Source organism: Amphiura filiformis, chromosome 1 (genome assembly GCF_039555335.1).
Source record: "Amphiura filiformis chromosome 1, Afil_fr2py, whole genome shotgun sequence".
NCBI lineage: Eukaryota > Metazoa > Echinodermata > Ophiuroidea > Amphilepidida > Amphiuridae > Amphiura > Amphiura filiformis.
In genome coordinates, this window is record NC_092628.1 from 52,079,781 (window position 1) to 52,104,956 (window position 25,176).

The following is a 25,176-nucleotide window of genomic DNA, read 5'->3' on the forward strand; positions in this document are numbered from 1 at the left end:
TAAAGAAATAATTTAGGCGTAAATAAATAAACAGCGTACAGCAGGTGCTATCTTGTCAATAATGATAAGAGGAACATGAAAAAAACCAGCAGAGAGCATGCACCCCAGTAAAGAGTTAAATAAAGCAAGGAAAAATCATAATGTGCAGAAGGCCTACTTTTAGGATGATATTCACAGAAACAAAAATAAAGAACTAAAGATCTAAAAACAAAAGTAAAGAAAATGAGGGCGAAATAAATAAACAGCGTACAGCATGTGATGATAATTATACACTTCGACCAAAAATTAAAAAAATACTTAACAAGCGACATAAATAAACAGCCATCTATCAAGAATGACAAGAGGAGCATGAAAAAAAAACCACCTAATATATGAGAGCATGCACCCAATAAAGAATTGCTTTAAAATAAAACAATGAAAAATCATGACATGTGAAATGTATGTTGATACACTTATAAATAATACTCAAGGGTGAAATAAAAACACCTTATCTACCGATATTTCCACAGTTAAACATACTCAGTGATCACTTGTACTAAAACAAAAATAAAGAAATACTTCACAAATGATAAGAGGAACACATAAAAATAAATAAGCGAGCATGTCCCAAAAAAATTAGTAAAAGATAAAATAATGATAAAACGTACAAGAAGGGGCAAAATATTTGTGTAAAAAACTTATTAAATGCTCATTTGCTCTAAGATATTTAATGTTTGCAATTTACTCCTAGTTTATCATTTATTTATTATTTATCTGGGCTTATATATCTTTTATTTATTTATCTATTAATTTATCTATTTATCAATTTATTTCAATATCATTATTATTAAGTGCCTATTTATAATGATATTTAAATCTATCAACATTATGCTTACGTCATCCAGGAGTTATTATCCCACTTGAAATCGCCATATAAACACAAATTAATAAAGAAATACCCAATGGGTGAAATAAAAAGCATGATCTATCTTTTCAAGAATGAAAAGAGGATATAAAAATTTAACAGAGCATGTCCTATAAACATGATAAAGAATTATTTAAAATCGTACAAATGTGAAACATGTAATATGACATATACTTAAGGGATCTGGAATGAGCGTTTTGAGCGTTTCGACAGTATTTTTTGTGGGCAATGAGAGCACATCAGACATATCGAATTGCATTCTGAATACGAAGAATGTCTTTCTCATATCAAATAATTTTCATTTTTTGAAATTCACGATATAATGCAAATTTTATGACAAATTATTAAAATTTGATATTTTTCAAATTTTTGATATATAACAGTCCTCGAAGTAAATTTTATAAATCTAATGACATATTCTTAAAGTGTATGTAGCTGGGAGGAAAAGCCGACGATCAATTGAAAATTTTGACCTTTCATATTGAAGATATGGATTTTATTTCCCGAAAAGGGGGGGGGGGAAAGCCAGTTCTTCAATACGAAAATGAAAACTTTTCTATTGATCGTCGGCTTTTCCTCCCAGCTACATATACTTAAAGAATGTATCATTAAATTTATAAAATTTACTTGAGGACTGTTATATATCAAAAATATCAATTTTAATGATTTGTCATAAAATGTGTATTACATTTAATTTCAAAAAATCAAAATTATTTGATATCAGGACATTCTTAGTATTCAGAATGCAATTCGATATGTCTGATGTGCTCTAATGTCCCACAATAAATGTGAAACATGTAATATGACATATACTTAAGGGATCTGGAATGGCGTTTTGAAGCGTTTGACAGTATTTTTTGGGAAATGAGAGCACATCAGACATATCGAATTGCATTCTGAATACGAAGAATGTCTTTCTCATATCAAATAATTTTCATTTTTTGAAATTCACGATATAATGCAAATTTTATGACAAATTATTGAAATTTGATATTTTTCAAATTTTTGATATATAACAGTCCTCGAAGTAAATTTTATAAATCTAATGACATATTCTTAAAGTGTATGTAGCTGGGAGGAAAAGCCGACGATCAATTGAAAATTTTGACCTTTCATATTGAAGATATGGATTTTATTTCCCAAAAAGACCTATTTTTTTTGGGGAAATCCATATCTTCAATACTTAAAGGTCAAAATTTTCAATTGATCGTCGGCCTTTCCTCCTCCCAGCTACATATACTTAAAGAATGTATCATTAAATTTATAAAATTTACTTGAGGACTGTTATATATCAAAAATATCAATTTTAATGATTTGTCATAAAATGTGTATTACATTGTGAATTTAAAAAAATCAAAATTTTTTGATATCAGGACATTCTTAGTATTCAGAATGCAATTCGATATGTCTGATGTGCTCTAATGTCCCACAATAAATACTGTCCAAACGTTCATACCCCAGCCCTTAACATAAAACAAAATAAAACGGTCATGATAATATGACATCCATATCTTCAATATGAAAGGTCAAAATTTTCAATTGATCGTCGGCTTTTCCTCCCAGCTACATATACTTAAAGAATGTATCATTAAATTTATAAAATTTACTTCGAGGACTGTTATATATCAAAAATATCAATTTTTAATGATTTGTCATAAAATGTGTATTACATTGCTAATTTCAAAAAATCAAAATTATTTGATATCAGGACATTCTTAGTATTCAGAATGCAATTCGATATGTCTGATGTGCTCTAATGTCCCACAATAAATACTGTCCAAACGTTCATACCCCAGCCCTTAACATAAAACAAAATAAAACGGTCATGATAATATGACATCCATATCTTCAATATGAAAGGTCAAAATTTTCAATTGATCGTCGGCTTTTCCTCCCAGCTACATATACTTAAAGAATGTATCATTAAATTTATAAAATTTACTTCGAGGACTGTTATATATCAAAAATATCAATTTTTAATGATTTGTCATAAAATGTGTATTACATTGCAATTTCAAAAAATCAAAATTATTTGATATCAGGACATTCTTAGTATTCAGAATGCAATTCGATATGTCTGATGTGCTCTAATGTCCCACAATAAATGTGAAACATGTAATATGACATATACTTAAGGGATCTGGAATGAGCGTTTTGAGCGTTTCGACAGTATTTTTTGGGAAATGAGCACATCAGACATCATTGCATTCTGAATAATCTAAGAATGTCTTTCTCATATCAAATAATTTTCATTTTTTGAAATTCACGATATAATGCAAATTTTATGACAAATTATTGAAATTTGATATTTTTCAAATTTTGATATATAACAGTCCTCAAAAGTAAATTTTATAAATCTAATGACATATTCTTAAAGTGTATGTAGCTGGGAGGAAAAGCGACGATCAATTGAAAATTTTGACCTTTCATATTGAAGATATGGATTTTATTTCCCAAAAAGACCTATTTTTTGGGGGGGGGGGGGAAATCCATATCTTCAATACGAAAGGTCAAAATTTTCAATTGATCGTCGGCCTTTCCTCCCAGCTACATATACTTAAAGAATGTATCATTAAATTTATAAAATTTACTTCGAGGACTGTTATATATCAAAAATATCAATTTTAATGATTTGTCATAAAATGTGTATTACATTGCGAATTTCAAAAAATCAAAATTATTTGATATCAGGACATTCTTAGTATTCAGAATGCAATTCGATATGTCTGATGTGCTCTAATGTCCCACAATAAATACTGTCCAAACGTTCATACCCCAGCCCTTAACATAAAACAAAATAAAACGGTCATGATAATATGACATCCATATCTTCAATATGAAAGGTCAAAATTTTCAATTGATCGTCGGCTTTTCCTCCCAGCTACATATACTTAAAGAATGTATCATTAAATTTATAAAATTTACTTCGAGGACTGTTATATATCAAAAATATCAATTTTTAATGATTTGTCATAAAATGTGTATTACATTGCGAATTTCAAAAAATCAAAATTATTTGATATCAGGACATTCTTAGTATTCAGAATGCAATTCGATATGTCTGATGTGCTCTAATGTCCCACAATAAATGTGAAACATGTAATATGACATATACTTAAGGGATCTGGAATGAGCGTTTTGAGCGTTTCGACAGTATTTTTTGTGGGAAATGAGAGCACATCAGACATTCAATTGCATTCTGAATACGAAGAATGTCTTTTCATATCAAATAATTTTCATTTTTGAAATTCACGATATAATGCAAATTTTATGACAAATTATTGAAATTTGATATTTTTCAATTTTTGATATATAACGGTCATAAATTTTATAAATCTAATGACATATTCTTAAAGTGTATGTAGCTGGGAAAGTCGACGATCAATTGAAATTTTGACCTTTCATATTGAAGATATGGATTTTATTTCCCAAAAAGACCTTTTTTTTGGGGGGGGGGGAATCCATATCTTCAATACGAAAGGTCAAAATTTTCAATTGATCGTCGGCCTTTCCTCCCAGCTACATATACTTAAAGAATGTATCATTAAATTTATAAAATTTACTTCGAGGACTGTTATATATCAAAAATATCAATTTTTAATGATTTGTCATAAAATGTGTATTACATTGCGAATTTCAAAAAATCAAAATTATTTGATATCAGGACATTCTTAGTATTCAGAATGCAATTCGATATGTCTGATGTGCTCTAATGTCCCACAATAAATACTGTCCAAACGTTCATACCCCAGCCCTTAACATAAAACAAAATAAAAGCGGTCATGATAATATGACATTAAGGGCGTAACACCACTAATGAAGCGTCTTGGTTGAAATGCACGTGAAAATTAATGTCTTTCTTTGCTCAATTTGAGGCCTTTTTGGCTCTCATAGTTGCCTGATGTACCCGTTACATTTTATTAAGAAACAAGGTAGTATAGTTTCTCTCCATTGATTTTGCAATAGCGTCTCCAGGAGGGGGGCTCAGAGGGGCTTTCAGATTTATGCGGTGGGGGGGCTTAATGGCTAAAATCGCCAAAAACCGCCTGATTTTACATATCCCTCTAGCGTTGGTTGTCAGTAGATTGCAGTCACTCCTCATCAAGTGTTGACAAAGACAACAGTGGTTGTTGAAAGCATACACAGTAAGTGCATTTTCTTGGATCAGATACTACGAACTCTGGTTTACTAGTTTACTCTACCGATCCTGATGAATTTGTTCAATCAATAACGATATCTGGGGACCAATCACAAGCCAGATTCATTTAAAGATGCATTACATCATGACCAATTTTAGTTAGGCCAGAAATTGGCCTAACTCTCCATAGAATCCCGTGTTAAAAAGTTATCCGCAATCCAAAGTCAGTAGTCCACTTGGGAAGCTAACAAACAGAGGGCGACGGTGACTGAAAAGATTAGATGTGAAAATCTATCAATTGTGCACAAATAATAATCAGAGTTTTAAGCTTAAATGCAATAGCCAGAAGCACAATTGGCAAGTGGAGTACGAAGATGTCTAGCTACACCCTGGTAGGGAATAAAACAGTCTTTGCAACGAGGAAATGTGCAATATGACTTAATGTAATACATTAGAAAAGGCTTAAAAAAGGCAACTATTAGGCCCTGATTCATATTTAATCATCATTTAGGCCTGTAAATTAGATTGTCTGTGTAAATTTAGCAGGATCTGACTTTTTATGACGACTTTCAAAATGTGTTACATTTCAGAAACACCAAGCTGTTTGTGAGGTGGCGTTAGCTGTATGGGTTATAGGTTGAACTTTTTACAATATTTCTGGAAAAAAATCCTGAAATCCATATATTAATTTTTACAATGGATGTCGTCATCTGACCTTCTGCTTGCAGAAAGCGGAAGTTTTGAAGAACTGAGTTGTTTTCCCGGCCCCTGTCTGTACAGAAAGTCAGTGGGGGTTATTTACTGGTGTGCACCCTAAAAGGCCCTTGTCATAACCAATGGTGGCGGCATGATTTTTCCCGTGCATGAGGGTTTAGGGAAAATTAAATTATATGTCTAAACTTGAGGTTGCATGTGTAAAACATGGTCTTTTTTTAACGCATGTTTGGGGTATTGAAATGATATTTTTTTGGCTTGCACAATCATGGTAAAGATCCATGTCATACATAAGAGATTCTAGGACATACAATACTTGGTAGGCCTAATGATAATGCGTAAACTTTGTACCTGTTAGGGAACTGAAATCAGACTGAAAACACAAACGTCATTCGAGGCTCTGTCTCACCAGTTGCATTTACAAGGCCCTTGTTATAACCAGTGGTGGCGGATGATTTTTTTCTGGGGGAGGGTCACACAAGGTTCTGAACAGAAACGTCACATACGGACCAACCCACACTACCGAGAACCGCGAATGCCGAGAACCGCGAAAGCCGAGAACCGCTCTAGTTGTTAAATATTTTCGGCAAACAATTTTGCAAAATATTTTTCAACAATTAAATAAAATGATTATATCAGAATGTTTTGCATCACCTTTTCAAAAATGTTATTTAAATGTTTCTATACCTTTGATAAAACAAAATAGTTAAACCTTTTCTGTAAAACGTTGTGTGTTTGTTGGGAACTCAATGCAAACTTAAAGATACTCCTTTTCATTTCATTATGCTCATGAGCTCCCATGATGCAAGCAAGCAAACTTCCTGTCCATACATATCATCCTGTTATTCATCCATTTGGCCATCCATATTCATTAGTGTGGACATCTGAATTGAATTAACAAAGGAGTTTATTCTCACAATTGCTTCATATTTGAATGATATACTGCAGTCATTAGGCCAAAAAAAAAAAAAAATTGTTGTGTTGCTCTCTAGTTGGAAAATGGGAATTTTAGGTAGTTCGGATTTCTTTTTTCTTTTTTTTTTTTCTTTTTTTTTAAACCTTCAGTTTTTAAAAATCCCCTCAAATATTAAATAATGCTTGTTCAATTAGGGGACATTTGTCAATTTTGACTTCTGGATATCTGTTAGACAACAATTAAAGACTAGTCTTACAATAAAATATTAATTTTAAGTGAAAAACATTGAGTTTTTGAACAAATCTGTAAAAATCATCATTTCAAAAAAAAAAACAAAAAAAAATTGCGACCCTGATTTGTCAGGATTTAGGGTAGGACGGTTGAGGGCAACATAACAATATTTTTTTTTTGGCCTTATGTCAATTTTATCTAAAAATATGTATTTTGCCAATTGTCCTTATATTTTATGGGTATTAAAATGGACTTAGTTAATAAATGGCTGGATTGTTTTCATTATACAATTAAAGAATTAAATTATTCAAAGTAGTTGATTCTCAGAATTGCTTCATATTTGAATGAATCTGCAGTCATTTAGTCAATTTAATCTAAAAATACGTATTTGGCCAATTGGCCTTACATTTTACGAGTAAATGGACTTCCTTCATAAATAGTTTGATTGTTTTTCTTATACACTTAAAATTCACTTTGATAAAGTTTCACAAGAAAAGCCAACATATGTATAGTTGATTCTCAGAATTGCTTCATATTTGAATGATACTGCAGTCATTTAGTCAATTTTACCTAGATATACATATTTGGCCAATTGACCTTACATTTTATGAGTAAATGAATGTTGATAATAAATAGCTGAATTGTTTTTGTTATACACTTGAAATTGCATGGCTGATGCACATCCAAATGTGAAAAAAAGTTTTACGAGTAAAACAACAGATGGATAGGCAAAATAGTCAGTTTTGATTCACAATAAATGTTGATGATTATTCCGCCAGCATGGCTGTGCCTTTTAACCCTCTTTGTGCGGGTGTCGACTGGAGACGACATGTTTCAAAAAAATTCTAAAAAATCAAAAATTTCCGAAATGTAAATTTTCATTACCATATTTGGAATCAGCATGAAAAATGCATTGAAATGAGTACAAACAAGCCTAGTATTGGTTCAGTGGTTCTTTAGATAGCTCTTGATATTTTGAGAAAATATCTCAAAATTTGGACTTTTTATGTTGAAGCCTATGGCTAGCACGCAGAGCATTAAGTGATGCGACTGGCCATCTTGCTTCCAGTCCACCATGTTTACTGATGATTAGAAGAGGAAGATGAATTTCTTGATTACTTTACCCGCCTAGTACTCCATCATACTATTAGCAAACCCTTCAGATTTGTTGACTGATATAATTGAGCTACGTGCTAACGAGATTGACATTCTATCACATTTTCCCCCTTTACAGGTAACAGTCAACGAGGGCCATTTTTTTTGGTATTTTATTATTTAGCCAAGGTAAGTGATTCCTTTGCCGTGATTTGCTTGGCGGGTGGGTGGCCACAGTGCCGGGCTTTAGATATATTCTATTTTGTCACGCGTACTGGGTTAGTGTAAATATGCGTTGCCTTTTACCTGGTAATCCATAATGCATAGGACATGATGTATAGGTGCTAAGGTAGGACACTTTCATAAAACATCTTTAAAACAGTATCAGTTTATGTAAATGAAGTAAGATGAGGAGAGTCGACTCCACAATTTGTCTGTACTACTGAAAATTTAGTGTATAATTTGTTTTTGTGGCAAAGGCCAGATATTTAACAATTACTCCCACTGTGGCTCCATTGGCTAGAGCATCGTGCTAGTAGTACAAAGGTCACCGGTTCGGATCCGGATGCACTGTTTTTTGGGTTTTTTTTTTTTTTTTACTTTTTAAAGTCTTTCTGAGCTTGCATGACAATAAAATGTATAAAAATGTTCAATTTATGTTAAGAAGATTGTAAAAATTGATTAATTTGGTTGCTACTGAGAGCTTGCACTGTGTATCACTATTGTTTTATTACATTATGGATTGGTGATTGTGCTGATGTTTATTTGGTATGTAGGACTATGTGATGAACCCTGAATAGCAATATTAAAGAGAAGCTTAATGTTGGTAGTTAATGTTATTGCCAATATATAAGAAAAAATAAAAAGAAGAAGCAATGAAATAGCACAAAGGTTATCACTTCAACAATAGAATTTAACTTTCATGTTAAGAGTTGTTATGTGAAATATTGGTTATTCCTTCATGTAATTTTACACAAAATTAGGGTTAGGGTTAAGGTTAGGTTTAGTTTAGGATTAGGGTTATGATTAGGATTAGGCTTAGGTTTAGGGTTAGGTTATGATTAGGGTTAGGATTAGCTTACACTAAATAATTATATGAAGGATCGGCCAAAATATTGCTAAAAACTGCCATCTCCATTGTTTGAACAATCACCTGTTCAGAATTCATCAAATCAAAGAGGAGAATCTCTAAGACACACCATTTATACAAAAATCACAGATATATAAAGGAGGATTGGAATCATTCTAGCACCTACTATACAAAATTGTAGAAACCAGTGCCAAGAAGAAAAATATAGCTCTTACTGTGAATTTGATAAATTGATCATTGGGTAGGGTTTTTAAAGAAGAAAAAAGAAAGAAATAAGAACTGACACAGGATGAGAAGGAGCAATGCCATATTCATCATCAGGCAAGCTCAGTTGAGATCTGCTATTTGATTATGAAGTGAAATAATTGATTGTTAGTAGCTTGAAGTAAAATTGATCATCGTCATCTCCACGCAGATGTTAACGAGCTGATACAGCATAAGCCTAGCATTGCAGCTCTAACCATCTGCTTGAAGAACTTAATTGATTAGCTCTAATATTCATAGTCAGCTGTATGCTAATTAATCGTGTTAATTTGATATTGTGTAAATTATTTAACATAACAATTGCTGAAAGCTTAACACTGCACTGATACCATTCCACTAAACTGTGGATATATAAATCTTTAGGTTAAGGTGATTATTATAAGTGACAGGCAATAAAATTATAGGTGTTTGCTTGGAATATTATGAAATGAGACTTTTGATATATTATGGCCATGCATTTTGAAGAGTGTACTTACAAAATCCTGAAAATTAATGTATCAATGAAGAACATGAAATTCAATTCAAGCATTGATGTCTGATATTTTTAATGGTAGAAGAAGTTAGTGGTTCCCTACAGAAGTCTCAGGTATTGCTAATACACTGCAAATCACACACAACAATCTGGCATAAAATAAATAGCAAGAACTTTTCACAACTCGTAATATTTTGTACATCCCAGTTATTCCCAATACCAAACCATTATCTTTGAGGTAGAATATGGCAACCTGTTCCCAATTCCCCTCTCCCTTGCTCTCTTTTCCATTCGGTGTTATAACTGCCAAGAACAGGGTGACCAATCTGTAATGGAAATTTGGCCCCATCCCTCCATGCAGTTGCAGAGCTGTTTCCTTTTTAAGTGTTGGTATCTTTGCATCTTTAGAAAGAACTACAAAAATTGTGGAATATTGTATTATAAAAACATATTTTTTGTTAGTTTTGAGTACTAACTTGAATCCCTGCTCCTCAAGTTCCATATCCAACGAACAAAAATCCTAGCTACACCACTGTTTCCTGTGTGCTTAACTTACACGGTGCATGACATTTAGTTAATGGCATCTTGTTAAGTAAATCTGTATAGACTGTTTTGACAACTTGGTACATTTAATCAGACCTATTGGGTACATATATTAGTATCCTAGCTAGGCAGTATTTTTCTAATGATGTTACATGTATAAGGAATGACGTTCAGACATGTTTTTGGTATTATGAGGTACAATATTTTGTGATACGCAAGTAATGGCTGCACAGGATGTGGAAATCTTGTTTATAAGCCACTTTGGGTCAACATCCTAGGCCTCCCCTTTTAATATAACATTTCAATAATAACAGCATATCTGCACTAAAGCCAACATATTAATGTAGCCATGAGAACATTCCCATGAGAATTCTCTTAGTTTCCCTATACACATTTTGTTCAAAACTGAAAGTGAAAATGTAATTTCTTGCTCGGCAGAATTAGGCGACTACAGCATTCAACCTAATTGGCACCATGTTTTAAGTCTTTTCAAGGGGTACTTATTATGAGTTATAAATGTCAAACTGGACATTTTCCAAGCAAATACACACATCAAAAAATAAAAGTCCCCAATAGTTTGAATGATCATAAGTTTGAGCAAAAGTAATTAAAAGCAATACAATTGTGATTATTTAGAAAATTTTGTTAGCTACATTATGGTACTACATTTATGTAACACAAAATCTAAATAATTGAGAAATTAATGTTTGTCAGAGTATACTTTACTGTATCCTTCTGAAGAGAGAGGAATATTATTTTGAACCAGATTCAATAAAGTTTGATTTGAGACTTGCATAAGCAGACCGTTTTTGTTTTAAGCAAATTAGCAGTCCCCCACCTTCCTTTTTGCTCCTTTTTGGATATGTTTAGACTATTTCTACTAAAAACTTAACATTGTTCCCAAGTATGAACCGACAAAGTACACATATTGCATTGATTTGTTCACAAGTTAATATTCATTGTTTGCATTGTATTATTGTCCTTTATTTTGCAGAGTTTTATCCACCGATTTGTTATTTTCCTCACGAGACTCCATCCAATCATCCCACCATGGCAGTTCATTGGGGAGGTGTTGTATCCATTATATTCTTCTACCTCGTCATCCTAGCTGTAGGACTATGGGCTGCACGCAAAAGCAAAGGATCCAAAGATCCAGAAGAAGTCATGCTTGCTGGTAGGAATATAGGACTTTTTGTGGGCATATTCACAATGACAGGTGAGTTGGTAATCTCTAGGATAAACAGTGGCGGCACCACCAGGGTATGGGGGGGGGGCAAATGCCCCCCAGTCAGAACTCTTGCCCACCTGTCCCCCCAGTAAAACCCCAAAATTACAAACTCCTCCGAATCAACTCTTTTGAAGTGATCTAAGGGATCACACTTGGACCGCCGCGAAATTTTAACACCTTTAGAAGAATAAAAATATGGTCAACTTTACTCGCAACGATTTACACAATGTACTCAAATAACAATTTCAACATGAAACTGAAGTTCATGTTACTTCCACTGCCTTTCAAAGATTTAACATTCTTCACTCTTACTCTTACACTCTCTTATCACTCGTTTACAGTAAAGCCATAATAATATGCTATCTTTTTGCTCCACTGTGACACCCTCAATTTTTCTTGAATTTCTAATTTTTGCACTATTGTAATTCCCAATGGTGTAATAATATACCATGTGAAAGACTAAGCCTGAAATGCTTTAATTACAGTAAAATTTAATTTTTATAATAAACCCAGGATCCCGGTTTTATTCAGCCTGTGTTCACCAATTGAAATATGTGACCATCCACCACAACTGAGCCCAGATGTCTCCAGTGCCACTATTGAGATATGCTCCATTGAACTTAACAATAAACAACAGGAAACAAAGGATTTATTGACTGATTTGTCACTACTTAAATGTCAAGTACTATAGACATGATATACATCATTTTAAAGCTAATTTCAAGCAGAATATTTTGGTTGAATATCTCAAAAATGATGATTGGCGACTTCAGGGCTCACTTGTGCTGGATGGTCACATATTAGTGATGGCTCAAATGTCTTGTGCGTGCATGAATCATTGATATGTAAACTGTGTGTATATCGTTATTCGTCTTTTGTTATACTTCTTATTTATACATCACCACATGAAACTCCCCTCAAAAACGATCAGCAAGCTAATACAAACATGATGATTATAGGCACTGGAATGAAATAGCGATTCTCTTCATTTTGTCTCATTTATTTGGCTTAAAATTAAAAGGAAATATATGCGATAGTAAAGACTAACATTTTGTGAAATCAAAACTCGACCAGCGGTTGACCGGCGGTTCTGTCCGGTTCCGCCAGGTTGCCATTGTTTAGAACAATAGCAACCGGACGGAACCGGCGGTCAACCGCCGGTCGAGTTTTGATTTCATCCCTAAGAATCTATTTTTTATGGAAATTGCACATTACTGCTTTAAGAGAGTAGCAAATTAGCCTTTTCAATAAGATCCAGTATATCGATCAGACAGGCATAAGATCATGCGAGTTGGTAACTCTGGTTACACTACTCACATGGCTATGGTGATAAAAAACTAAATATTTTGTTACAAATATGTTTTGATCCAAATTCAGCATGATAAGCATGATAAGTGCATGCCGAGATTTTGAAAAACTCTCATACGTGATTATTGGGAATAATAAAAAGTAACCAAACAAACTATAGGTGACCCCGGCCATCCGGGTACTTATTTTACATGACGCTACAGCGGCTACACTTACGCTTTTCAACCCACACTAGATCGTGGAGCAGAGCGACTAGTTGAAGACTTGTAGCAGAGCTGACTCAGGTTGTTTACATTCTGTTTTGACCTTGAATCGAGCAAATTTCTGGGTTGATTTTGGTAAAATAAAGGTTAAATACTTGGCGAAAATTGCATTTTATGTGAAGCTGAACACATGTACATGTAGAGGAGAGGCTTTATTTTTGTTGTTGGCTGGAGGCCCCATGTCGAGAAGTTATAGAAATGGTAGTATTTTGGCCGATTTGAAAAGGAACAAACCACAGAAAACTACAAATTTGACTTCTGAATCGGATTTGTTGTCAACGGCTTGTGACGTCATTCCTGGGCCACCTATACCTAACATTGATTCTTGAAAAGTTGTAATTATATTTCAAAAACAAAAAATAACATAATTATTCAGAAGTGAAACTCAAAGAAATATCATTTTGAAAATAGTAATTAAAAGAATTGTGATTTTAAAATAAAAACAACAACAAAAGCAATGTTAAATGATATATGACAAAAATGTATTCCATCATCATAAAATGCATGCATACATATATTTGACATTCACTTGTAGTGATTGACATATTTGCCAATTATCGCAGGTAATGTAGTGTATAACGTCACTGGGGATAGTTAGCAGTAAGCTAAATACCGTCTTCTTCCTATGTGCAGCATTTTTTCATAAATGGATAACTTCATATGCATGATGTGACTCAGGATAATTCTTATGCATACCAGGAGAACTTGAAATCCAGCTACCCACTCTTAAGCAATGATCTTGTAACTTGATATTTCAAAATTTAAATAAAATGCAAATTACTACAAGGCAATTTTGATTTTTTTTTGTTATGTATTATAATTTGGATATCATATTCAAATATGCTAGCCCCTGAACATCCCTCTTTGATAGAGGAAATTACATGAATAATGAAAAGAAAATTGCCCTTAATTCTGCATTTCATATTCAAGTACATGTGCCCTTAATTGAAGGAAATCAACTGATAAGTTTGTACTCCTTATTGACTCTACTTGCAAGGTGGTTATGTATTTTTATATGTTATGTAATCTTCTCTGAATTGTGCCTTAAATGTGAAAGTCAGTGACTAAATGTCAAGTTTGGAGTCAATATCATTTAGGATATTTCATAAGAGCAAATGTAATTTTTTTTATTTGCATGTTGCTTATGAGTGCAAATCATTTCATGGTATATTTTGTACAAATTAACATGTCAGGTGGAAACCCCTATATGCTTAGGTTGCAACCAACATTTCTACAGATGAGGGCTAAACCTGGTTGAATTTCATGAAAGGTTTCACATACTAAAATTTCATTCCCCCAAATCATTTGTTTTGTAAGTGGTATTTGGATATTGACAAAGTACAATTTTGTGACGAAAATTGTTTAATGATAGTTATCCTTCCATACTGATGAATGTTTCAGTTGCCACACATAGGCCTATATATTATGTAACTCAATAATAGATATAATATTTCAACTGGAAAAGAAAATGCATGACCTCTGTACTCTTTTATAAACAAACTGACTTTCTAATCAAAAAGGGATCTTGTTCACATTTTGAAGTTTCAAGCTACTACCATGTTATCTCTTCATATCTCTTTCTCTCTCTTTCTTATCCATATTTATTTCTCTTTCCTATTTCTTTCTCTCTCTCTCTTTCTCTCTCTCCCTCTCCCTGTCTCTCTCGTTCTCACTTTTATCTCTTTTTCTCTGTCTATACTCAGTATCTTAACTCTCTTCACGCGGGTGTCGACTGCAGACGACAAGTTTTAAAAAAATTCAAAAATTCAAAAATTTCAGAAATGTAAATTTTCATGACCATATTTGGAATCAGCATGAAAAATGCATTAAAATGAGTACAAACAAGCCTAGTATTGGTTCAGTAGTTCTTAAGATAGCTTTTGATTTTTTTGAGAAAATATTTCAACACTTGCACTTTTTCCATTGAAGCGCATGGCTAGCACGCAGAGCATTAAATACCTACTGGCGGTGGAATGATTCGGATTTGAAAATCTTGTTTGACGCATATGCATGCATAATAACCTAGCGCTGGAAATTACTGTATGGTTAAGGATTTGTCGGAGATGAGTGAACTTCGTTCGATGCCTATTAACTCCTCTGGTATCAGCCGATTTAGGGATATAACTAAATATTATTTGAAAGAATGTTATAATGTGATCTGTTTCAGCAAATTTACAACAATTTTTCCATGTGAAATAACAAAATTTAAAAACCCATCAAAATGTGTCAAAAACAAGTACAAACATACCTTACTTAAAAGAATATGTTGTATGCACCTGATAGGGTATAATGAAGTCCAGAACGATTTATCCCTGCTGCATGGTATCATAGTGTCATAGGTTTGGTAGGGACAATCTGCACATGTCAAAATGAACCATTTTCTGGTGACAGTTTTTTTCAGCTGTTGACATTTGATTTGGTTTGTGTTTATATATCAGCTAGTATCGCAGGTGGTAATAAGTCAGGTACTTTATCAATTAATCATGCATGAAGTGCAGTCTGGTAATTGACTTTGGGGAATTTATATCAACTTTGCATATTTAATTAAGATATTTTAATATCAAAAATACCAAAATTCTCAATTAATCGTTTTTACTGATCATTACACTTATGAATAAATGGAATATATAAAATTCATCAAGATTATAATATACTGGTATCTAATAATGTCAGCTGGAACCACAGGTGGTTGAGTTAAAATTATTTTATATGAATTAAAAAAACACTATTCTTGTCATTAACTCAATGTAGGCCTGCGAGATTTCTGATTTTTAGCGGAAATCCGATTTTGTCATTTTTCTGACAGATTTCAATTTCCGCTTAAAAAAACCCAACAGTTATAACATAAAATAAAAAGTGTATGTGTACTTCTGATAGCATTACGTGTCCCAATAAAAACGACTGAGAAATGAGATGAATGATGCTTGAAAGGTCATGGAACGCAGGTCATAACATCATCGCGATATTCTATGATTCCTCATCCGTACTCATTATGTAATATGTTTGTTTAGAACTGTGCCCATTGGAATGATGTTAAATGTCACAGTGGTCCCTGTGGGGTTATATGTGATTGTCCGTAAGAGATTTTCTATCCAAACCACCCATCGGAAGTGTGACATTTGATTTCATTGAAATCATATGGAATTAAGAGAAGATACATTATGGCTATAAATTGTAATTTTGTCGAGCGACACTCACATTTATGCAATGAAATGCAAGCTTATAATCTTCAATTATTTTCGGTGAAATACACACAAATAGCATTGAATTTGTACTGTTGTTTGGTTGGTAATTTTTTTTAAAACCCCACTCACAGGAAATGGAAAGTGTCAATGGAAAGTGAACTTCAAATTGCAGAATTTATTATCTGGACAAGACTTTGACATATCAAAGGACTATTTGTGCATTTTTATGAAAAACTAAAATGTGGTATATCAAAGTTTCATGAAAACTACTTCATTTACTGATAGTGAAACAACTATACAAGCACAAATTAATTCATGGTAATCCTCTGTCGCAGTTCAATTCTGGGTTAAAATGGAAGTGCCTTTTTCATAGTTTAAACGATCTTATACATGCATATTATTTTGTAACCAATTTTTCAAGTGCAACCTGATATGACCTAGATTTACACTTACTGACAGGTTCTTGATAAAAGAGATCTTAAAAGTGCCACCTGACCCATTTGCCTATATCTCTTTCATAATATCCGGAATTGTACAAGAAATATACAAAACGATCCAGATGCAAAGGATGATGGGAAATCCAATAGGGAAATTATTGTAATCCAAGCACTTACCACTATAATGATTGATTTTTACTTTTCCAGTTACTGTTGGGGGTGCAAAAAGTAGAAATATTTTGCACTTTTAATTTGAGCCCTTTCTGACATAGGGCATAATCATGAAATAAATAAATTCTGGATATTTTGTTCTTGTATATGGTCACAATAGCTATGCAAAAGCAGAAATAAGGAGAATTTTTAAATATTGACTATTCTGTAGACCTGCAACATCATTTCCCGGCAGTATGCGTGCAAATTATGGCAATTTCCATTGTTCTTTGCCCTGCAGTGTGCGTACGCATCGTAGTTTGCTCAGGGCAAGTGCATTTTAAATCGCCCACCACATTTCATATAGTACAAGAAAGCCATTGAACAGTGTAGCGGTTCATTCAAGCATATTGATAGATCAGTCCCTCGCCTATGTTGATAAACAATGATGTAAAGTGGTGTATTTTATATTGAAGCCTGCCTGTAAAACAATCTGTTTCTAAATCGTACGTTAGCCCCATCAGTTTGCATATCAGAAGCAAAAGCAAGTATAACAATGCCAGAACAGTATGTACTTCCTTCCGGTAGTGTAAACCACTTTTTAACACATTTTTGTTTTCAACTTGTAAACAAAACATAATGACAACTTGTCCCATACAAGTCAGTGGCAACTGGCCAGTCATGTACTCGACTGATGATAGCATCATCCATCTACCATCTATTATTTTCCACCAAGATTATCCTTTCTCCATTGCTGTTCTTTAGCAGGTCACAATACACATAACAGTCCATCACAGAAGACATGCACTCCTCCCAAGCATCATGTCATCATTTAAGCTAGACAGGTGCTCATATATTTTCTGACAAAGACACCTGTTTTGTCAAAAACATCAGCAGAAATCTGCCAAGATTTTGACAACTCCTTTTGAAGCCAGAGAAGAAGAAAAATAGCCTTTTCTCTTTAATTCTATTTTGCACCATGCACCAAAATAGTAAACAAAATATAGATAATATGCTAAGATAGCAGCGTTTAAATATTTCCAAGTTATACAAATACTGAGACAGAAGATTCATCTAATGTTATCTGTTTTTAAATTAATCACTATTCACTATAAATACATATTTGATGAAGTAGTAATTTTATTTTTGGCAATATTTCATACAAATGGAAGAAGATTTTGAAGTAGTAAACACCTGGTACTACTTTGACAGGTAAGTCAGTTACTTCATATATTGATAATGAATAATGTACATTGCTGTCGTCTGCCAAGTGATCATTTTCCTGTGGGCGACATCTGTACCTGCATGCCATTACAAAATAGTAGCGAATGGCTCAATCTTTCTTTTTGACCTGGAAGGTTCTTAGATTCATACAATAAATTAGTACAATATCAATATTATTCATTGAATAAAAGCATCAAAATAAATAAATAAACAATACTTTAACTCTTTTCATGTGGGTGTCGACTGCAGACGACATGTTTAAAAAAAAATTTCAAATTCAAAAATTTCATAAATGTAAATTTTCATGACCATATTTGGAATCAGCATGAAAAATGCATTTAAATGAGTACAAACAAGCCTGGTATTGGTTCAGTAGTTTTAAGATAGCTCTTGATATTGTTAGAAAATATTTCAAAACTTGGTTTTCCGTTGAAGCGAAGGACTAGCACGCAGAGCATTAATGTGTATTATAGTGTGGTGTACATGTACAAGTTTTAGGCAACTATTGTACTACACCAACACAAACAAAACTCCGGTAAAAACTTCAGTTGGAAACCCATCTTCTGAGATTTATTATCATAAACTCATATTGACATATATAGCTTATAATAACTCAATATTTCATTGAAGTGACTGACCATATTCGGTCAATCTAGAGCTAATCGCTGTCAATCTAATTACTGACAAATTTAACTGACCTAATTAGATAATAAAAATCAATTTTGTCTAGGTATTGAGCGGATCTGGCTTAAATCAAGTTAGGAAAAACAGTGTTTAATAAAATTAATTCTAAACGTCATATATGATGATATCGGATATGTGCGATTAAATCAGATTTGTAAAAATGCTAACACACCTGCAGAACTGATATGTTTTAAATACCTTTGCACGTGACAGGGTGGAAGAGTATGTACTGTAATGATTCTGTATTGGGTTATTCTAGTTGAAATTCATACACCCCCATGTCCATAATCTCCCACACAGGGGGTGTAGATTACAAATGGAGTCACCCATTTACGTAATCCCTTTGTGGGAGAGAAAGATCATGTCTTCCATAGGGGGGGGTTTATGGATTTCAGTTGGATATATACGTATCATGCGATAAACAATTTCATGCTTAAATATATCATACCTATTTCCACATTGTATGAGTGGGCTTTTTTAATTGGATAAAAGAATAAGATAGAACAGGCAAGAGACAGAAAAAAAGACAGAAAGACAGAAAAGATCACAAAGAAAAAATGACAGAAAAAATTGAAAGAAAATTAAAATACAAAAGAAGAGATATTAGGGCTATAAGAAAAGCAAGAACAAAAGCAGTTTATAATTGTTTTCTATCTGATGATAGTGAAATATTTATGAAAAAACACATCAATCCTATACAACACCATTACAAAATAAAAATAACAAAATGAAATTAAAGAGAAGTGCCTTTTAAGATGGGTCAGAGAGGAGTATAACCTGGCAGTGTTTGCACTCAAATATCTGAATATTGAGACAAATAAAGCTGACGCACAAAAAGAATAGTATGGTTATATATAAAAGAGATACCAAGGGTGTTATTGCCATCACATTTCCATGATTTTTTCTGGGAGGGGGAAGCACCCAAAACTTTTGTGTTGATATATTATTGGCCTTAAACTCAAGAACTGCAAGACCTATGGAAATATTAATACTTCCTAAGCTCATTTCCTATAAGAAATAATGTATTATTATAAGAAGTATTTTTTAGTTAAATGGCTTAAACAGGAATATAATGGCTGCTGCCATTGCACTCACCATAATTAATAGGATCAGTCAGAATTAATAGGTAAATTTTCACCAGAAAATTTTCTGGACACGTGACATCCATGGGCGCAGACATATTAGTATTATAGAATATGACCCCGACCACAGCGGGTGGTCTTCCAATGTATTTGAATAGGAAGAATTCCTCCTTTGATGTAAAATAAGTAACTTGTTGCAAGTTAAAAATATTATGGTAAGAGTTTCCGTAGATGGATATTTTTTTCCGCAGGTAGATATTTTTGAAATTACGTTTTGATGATATTGTGAAGAAATTAAGATTGCATGATATTCAATAAATTTGCAATTCACAAATTTCTATCGAAATTGAGGCCAAGAATACTATTGCAATTCAAAACAAATTTCTAAGACTTGAATAGCGAGGTCACCGCCGGGGGTCAGAGATCAGACTCGAGGTTACACTCACATTGATACGCATTGGTCACATGTCCAGAAAATTTTCCCGTGAAAATATACCCATTAATGTTGACTGAGGATAGATCATTTCAGTCAAACATTGTACTGATTAAACATGCTGCATAGGTAAAGTTCAGCAGTTCTTCTGATTTGATAAATTTCCTTGCATTATATGCATACATGTGTAATGTTGATATTGAATGTCTTACAAAACTACCCTGGCAATCATCATGTGGATTTACATATAATATTTGCCGCTATATAAGCCCTTAGTTTACGGTTATTAACCCTACATGCACCAAACTTATTTCACAGCTCATTATTTGCTTGGAATCTCTGGACAAATAATCAATACCAAAAATACATTTAGAAGGTTTTGACAATCAATAGCCGTGTTAAGTTGGGTTTGCTGGGGATCGTCAACCGGCGGGGTACGTCTGCGTACATGCATACGTTGTGTATATGTTTTATCGCTATTGGTATCCTTCCGTTATTGAATTTGCCAGTCTCCTAACACCTGCCGCAGTCAGCTAAATTACTTGGCTTTCTACTAAATAATGAATCTGTCATTCATAGCAAGACACTCGGACTGCACAATGAAGAATAAGATGATGATGATGAAGATGATGAAAAAATTGCTTGGTGTCTATAATATTTTTCTTACTGGCCTAGTTGCTCCATGAAATTGCTAGGGTAATTAAATATTCAGTATTTTTCTGCGTAAATCTAGCCATGGCAACATAATATGTTGCGGATGTTTTTGTGATGACCAAGATTCTTCCTCTACTGCATGTGCCATGTAGTGACATCCATTTCCTTGGAATGTGTTGTGGCACTGATTCGCTGGTTTTATTTTCTTTCTTTTTGGCTTTGTTTTTTCTTTCTTTCTTTTCTTTCTTTCTTTCTTTCTTTCTTTCTTTCTTTCTTTCTTTCTTTCTTTCTTTTCTTTCTTTCTTTCTTTCTTTCTTTCTTTCTTTCTTTCTTTCTTTCTTTCTTTCTTTCTTTCTTTCATTCTTTTCTTTCTTTCTTTCTTTCTTTCTTTCTTTCTTTCTGTCTGTCTGTCTCTTTCTTTCTTTCTTTCTTTCTTTCTTTCTTTCATTCTTTCTTTCTTTCTTTCTTTCTTTCTTTCTTTCTGTCTTTCTTTCTGTCTGTCTGTCTGTCTGTCTTTCTTTCTTTCTTTCTTTCTTTCTTTCTTTCATTCATTCATTCATTCATTCTTTCTTTCTTTCTTTCTTTCTCTGTCTGTCTGTCTTCTTGCTTTGTCTTTCTGTCTGTCTGTCTGTCTTTCTTTCATTCTTTCATTCTGTCTTTCTTTCTGTCTTTCTTTCTTTCTTTCTTTCTTTCTTTCATTCTTTCATTCTTTCATTCATTCATTCTTTCTTTCTTTCTTTCTTTCTTTCTTTCTTTCTTTCTTTCTTTCTTTCTTTCTTTCTTTCTTTCTTTCTGTCTGTCTGTCTTTTTTTTCTTTCTTTCTTTCTTTCTTTCTTTCTTTCTTTCTTTCTTTCTTTCTTTCTTTCTTTCTTTCTTTCTTTCTTTCTGTCTGTCTGTCTGTCTGTCTGTAAAATTACATACATATTTCAATGAAAGTCAAATTTTTCCTGAAAACATGACTAGATCTCAAAATCTTTGAGTTACTTAAAAAATGCATTAGTATTTCCAATTCCCCATGTAATCAACAAATGTACCAAAACAGGGGGGAACTGTACTTGAATTGAGGCAATATTGTATTTACTTAGGATTTTCTATCTTTCACTCCCACTTGTATAACAAAATAAGTTAAGTTGCTGCAAATCAAAACACTGGAAGCTTCACTCTAATCACATGATGTCTATACCAACACAGATTGTCTTTCATTCTGTAAAGAAATAGTTCTTTTCTCAATTTCAACTTGCACCACAACAGGTAGAGGTAAAAACATGCGTGTATTTGGGGAGCTTTGGGCGTGAGCCCCGGGGTAAAAGCAGGGGCAGCCAAACGAAGGGCGGCGGAAGAAGAAGGTGGCAAAAAGCGGGGTGGCGGAAGAAGAAGGGGCCGCAAAAAGAATTAGTAAAGAAAAAAGGGCGGAAAAAATTTGAAAAAGTATGAACATTTTTGAAAAAATGGTACTATACATCAAAATGTGTTGCTGTTAGGGCTCTTCACTTTTTCAAACCACCGAAAAAAAGATTGGGTCAACCTTTTCGGGCTGTTGAGGAAGGGGCAGCAAAATTGAATTTTCTTCAGCCCCCCGGGGTAGGAGCAGCCACGGTACGCCACTGAAAAGTTGACTTTTTGTTGCAAACTTGAATATTTGATGTGGCATACAATTTGCTAAAAACATAAATTATCATCAGATAGATTGAGAACAAAAGGATAACACATGGAAGATAAGATGGGTATTTTTTTTTTTTAATCGCAAATTACAACCATCAATTCATGCAAATTTTGTCCTCTATACGGTATACGTACAATGATGCATTTGGGGAATTTTTTATAAATAAAATCACATGCCAATTACAATGAAAGTCAGTATTTCCTGAAAATTGACTGGATCCTGAAATCTTTGAGCTACTATAATGAATGCCTTATACAATATCGGGTACAATATTCCCATATTGCAATGTAATTAAGAAACCTATTAAATCAGAGGGATAATCTACGTGAATTGAGGCAATTCTTATTTGCTTAGGATTTGCTATATTCCACATACATTTGCAACAGGATCATTTGCCTGCAAATCAAAACACTGGAAGTTTTCCTCAAATCGCCATTCCCAAGTGGATTCCAACTAGGTTATTATATAATATCCCTATTAGATATTGTCCCTATAGCTGAGATTCCTGGAAAACACGTAACTGACAATGACACCCTTGAGCCAAATTTCAAAATTTGGTACAAATATGAATAAATTCCAATACTAATAACTAAAAGTTATTTATAGCAAAATTGAGCTACAGTAGCATGGATAAAATTCCATGTCCTTCGGTGTGTTGTAGCAATTGTGTATAATGAAATGGCAAAGGCATATGAATATGGCGTTCAATACTTTCACAATATGACTTAAACTAGACTTTGCCATAGTTTACCCCTTAACCTATTCAGTGTTTGGGCTTCTTTTTCAAGAACTTCAATCAATACAAAGTTAATAACAAGCATCTATTGTTGCCATGGTTTCTTCATAGTCAATGCATATAGACCTTTATACTTGGTGAATTTGTATAGCATCTTCAACAGAATTGATGACTTGGATCTCTATGTTCACTGGTTTTGTTCTTGTAGTTTGTATATATCTGCCACAACTATATTGTCAAATTGTGTAACTATAAAAGTTAAGGTTTCGTACTTCAACAATATTTACAATATTAAAGGTGTATGTGGCGATTGACAGGAGTGGCATAGTCAATGGGGCTGGGGGGGGGGCACTACAGCCCCCAGTCTAGTCATGTTGGTTAGTCAGATCTAATTCTGACCCTTTTAAGCATGAATATTGCATTTTTGTTCCAGTAAAGTAATTTTGAAGTATGTTTGTTTTAAACGGTCGCTCCGTGTGGAGACACGCATGGGTCCTGATGGGACCAGGCTCAAACAAAATGCTCAAGCCAGGCTAAAAAGCCTATATCATTAGGGGTGGTATGCCACTGAAAGCTACTGAATATCCTTGGCAAGAACACTCACTGATGAAATCATCTTTTAGTCTGTATAGTCACATGATTGAGCCCACCCCACGTTGGTGTCAGATGAAAGTGCAGCTCAGTGAAATTTCATACCTGAATTAAATTATATCTCAACTATATGCTCTTTTCAAAAACAAAATTACACTTCAATTACAATATAATACTTGCACAAGTACATAGCAATATTGAGTTGTTACGTGCATTAGAATATAGTAAAATTTGTGTAAATCATGTGATCACTAGCAGCCATTTCTTACATGACACCACCTGCAATAATAGAGAGTAAGGCAAATAACAACATCAGTTTCTTACAGACAGTCTAGTCATCATGTCATGTTACTCAATAAGAAGATGATATGAGGAGGCCAACCAATGAAAAGTGACTCTTTTACCGACTTGACCGACATGTTTGGAGATGATATATACCTTCGATCATTCAAATTCTTTATACTGAAGAATAGTTTGTCTTATCTATCAGTGTTTTGAAGTTTGTCCAGAAACAAGTCAATAAGAAATATAATTTTCCTTCTCAATTTTCCTCATATTTATCAATAAATTAAGTCCTTTGAGAATAATGGTTTGCTTTGTTTTGCTGTAAACAAGTGTTCAATTCATAATTTAATCTTTTAATGAAATAACAAGCATCAACTGTGATTTGAAAGTAGCAGGCAGACCAGAGTCGAGTAACTGAAATTTTAGTAGGCTGCCAGCACTTCAGGATAACACAGGAAAAAATGACCTTTTTATATAAAAAAAAACCTCTTTGAAGGAAGAAACGTTTAACAATTTCATTGCCTGCCAAAACTGTTTAAAATTGATTTCAAAGGAAATAATGATCTTTTTAAAGGAAACAGTTTTAAGAATTAAGAAGCATCACACAGTTTTATTATGAACATACAAACATACAAACAAAAGAAATATGGGTTCAAAATTGCACCAGGATAACTTTACCATAATGAAAGGACAAAACATCATTTACTCTGGCATTTTCAAAACAGGGAATGAATGTGTTATTTGCCAAAAGGCTCACAAGAAAATGAATAAAAATGTACAATGAAAATAAGGTTCACAAGGAAAAAATTCAAAATTAATGCAATGAAAATCAGCAGAATATAGAAGGCTCACTAGGATAAAAATTTGAAATTGCACAATGAAAACA

At 33.2% G+C, this 25,176-nt stretch overlaps 1 protein-coding gene and 1 long non-coding RNA gene across 2 annotated transcripts in view; both read left to right on the forward strand.

Moving 5' to 3' along the window:
• The window catches only part of LOC140148667 (uncharacterized), an 83,895-nt gene extending 75,706 nt beyond the window's left edge, over positions 1–8,189 (forward strand). The window contains exon 4 of the long non-coding RNA XR_011858511.1: positions 8,138–8,189. This is a non-coding gene — a long non-coding RNA (uncharacterized lncRNA). The remainder of the gene's footprint in view (positions 1–8,137) is intronic.
• Positions 8,190–11,343: 3,154 nt separating this feature from the next.
• The window catches only part of LOC140148675 (high-affinity choline transporter 1-like), a 106,675-nt gene continuing 92,842 nt past the window's right edge, over positions 11,344–25,176 (forward strand). The window contains 1 exon segment of the mRNA XM_072170710.1: positions 11,344–11,583. Within this exon segment, the coding sequence (XP_072026811.1) occupies positions 11,418–11,583 (166 nt within the window). The 5' untranslated portion in view covers positions 11,344–11,417.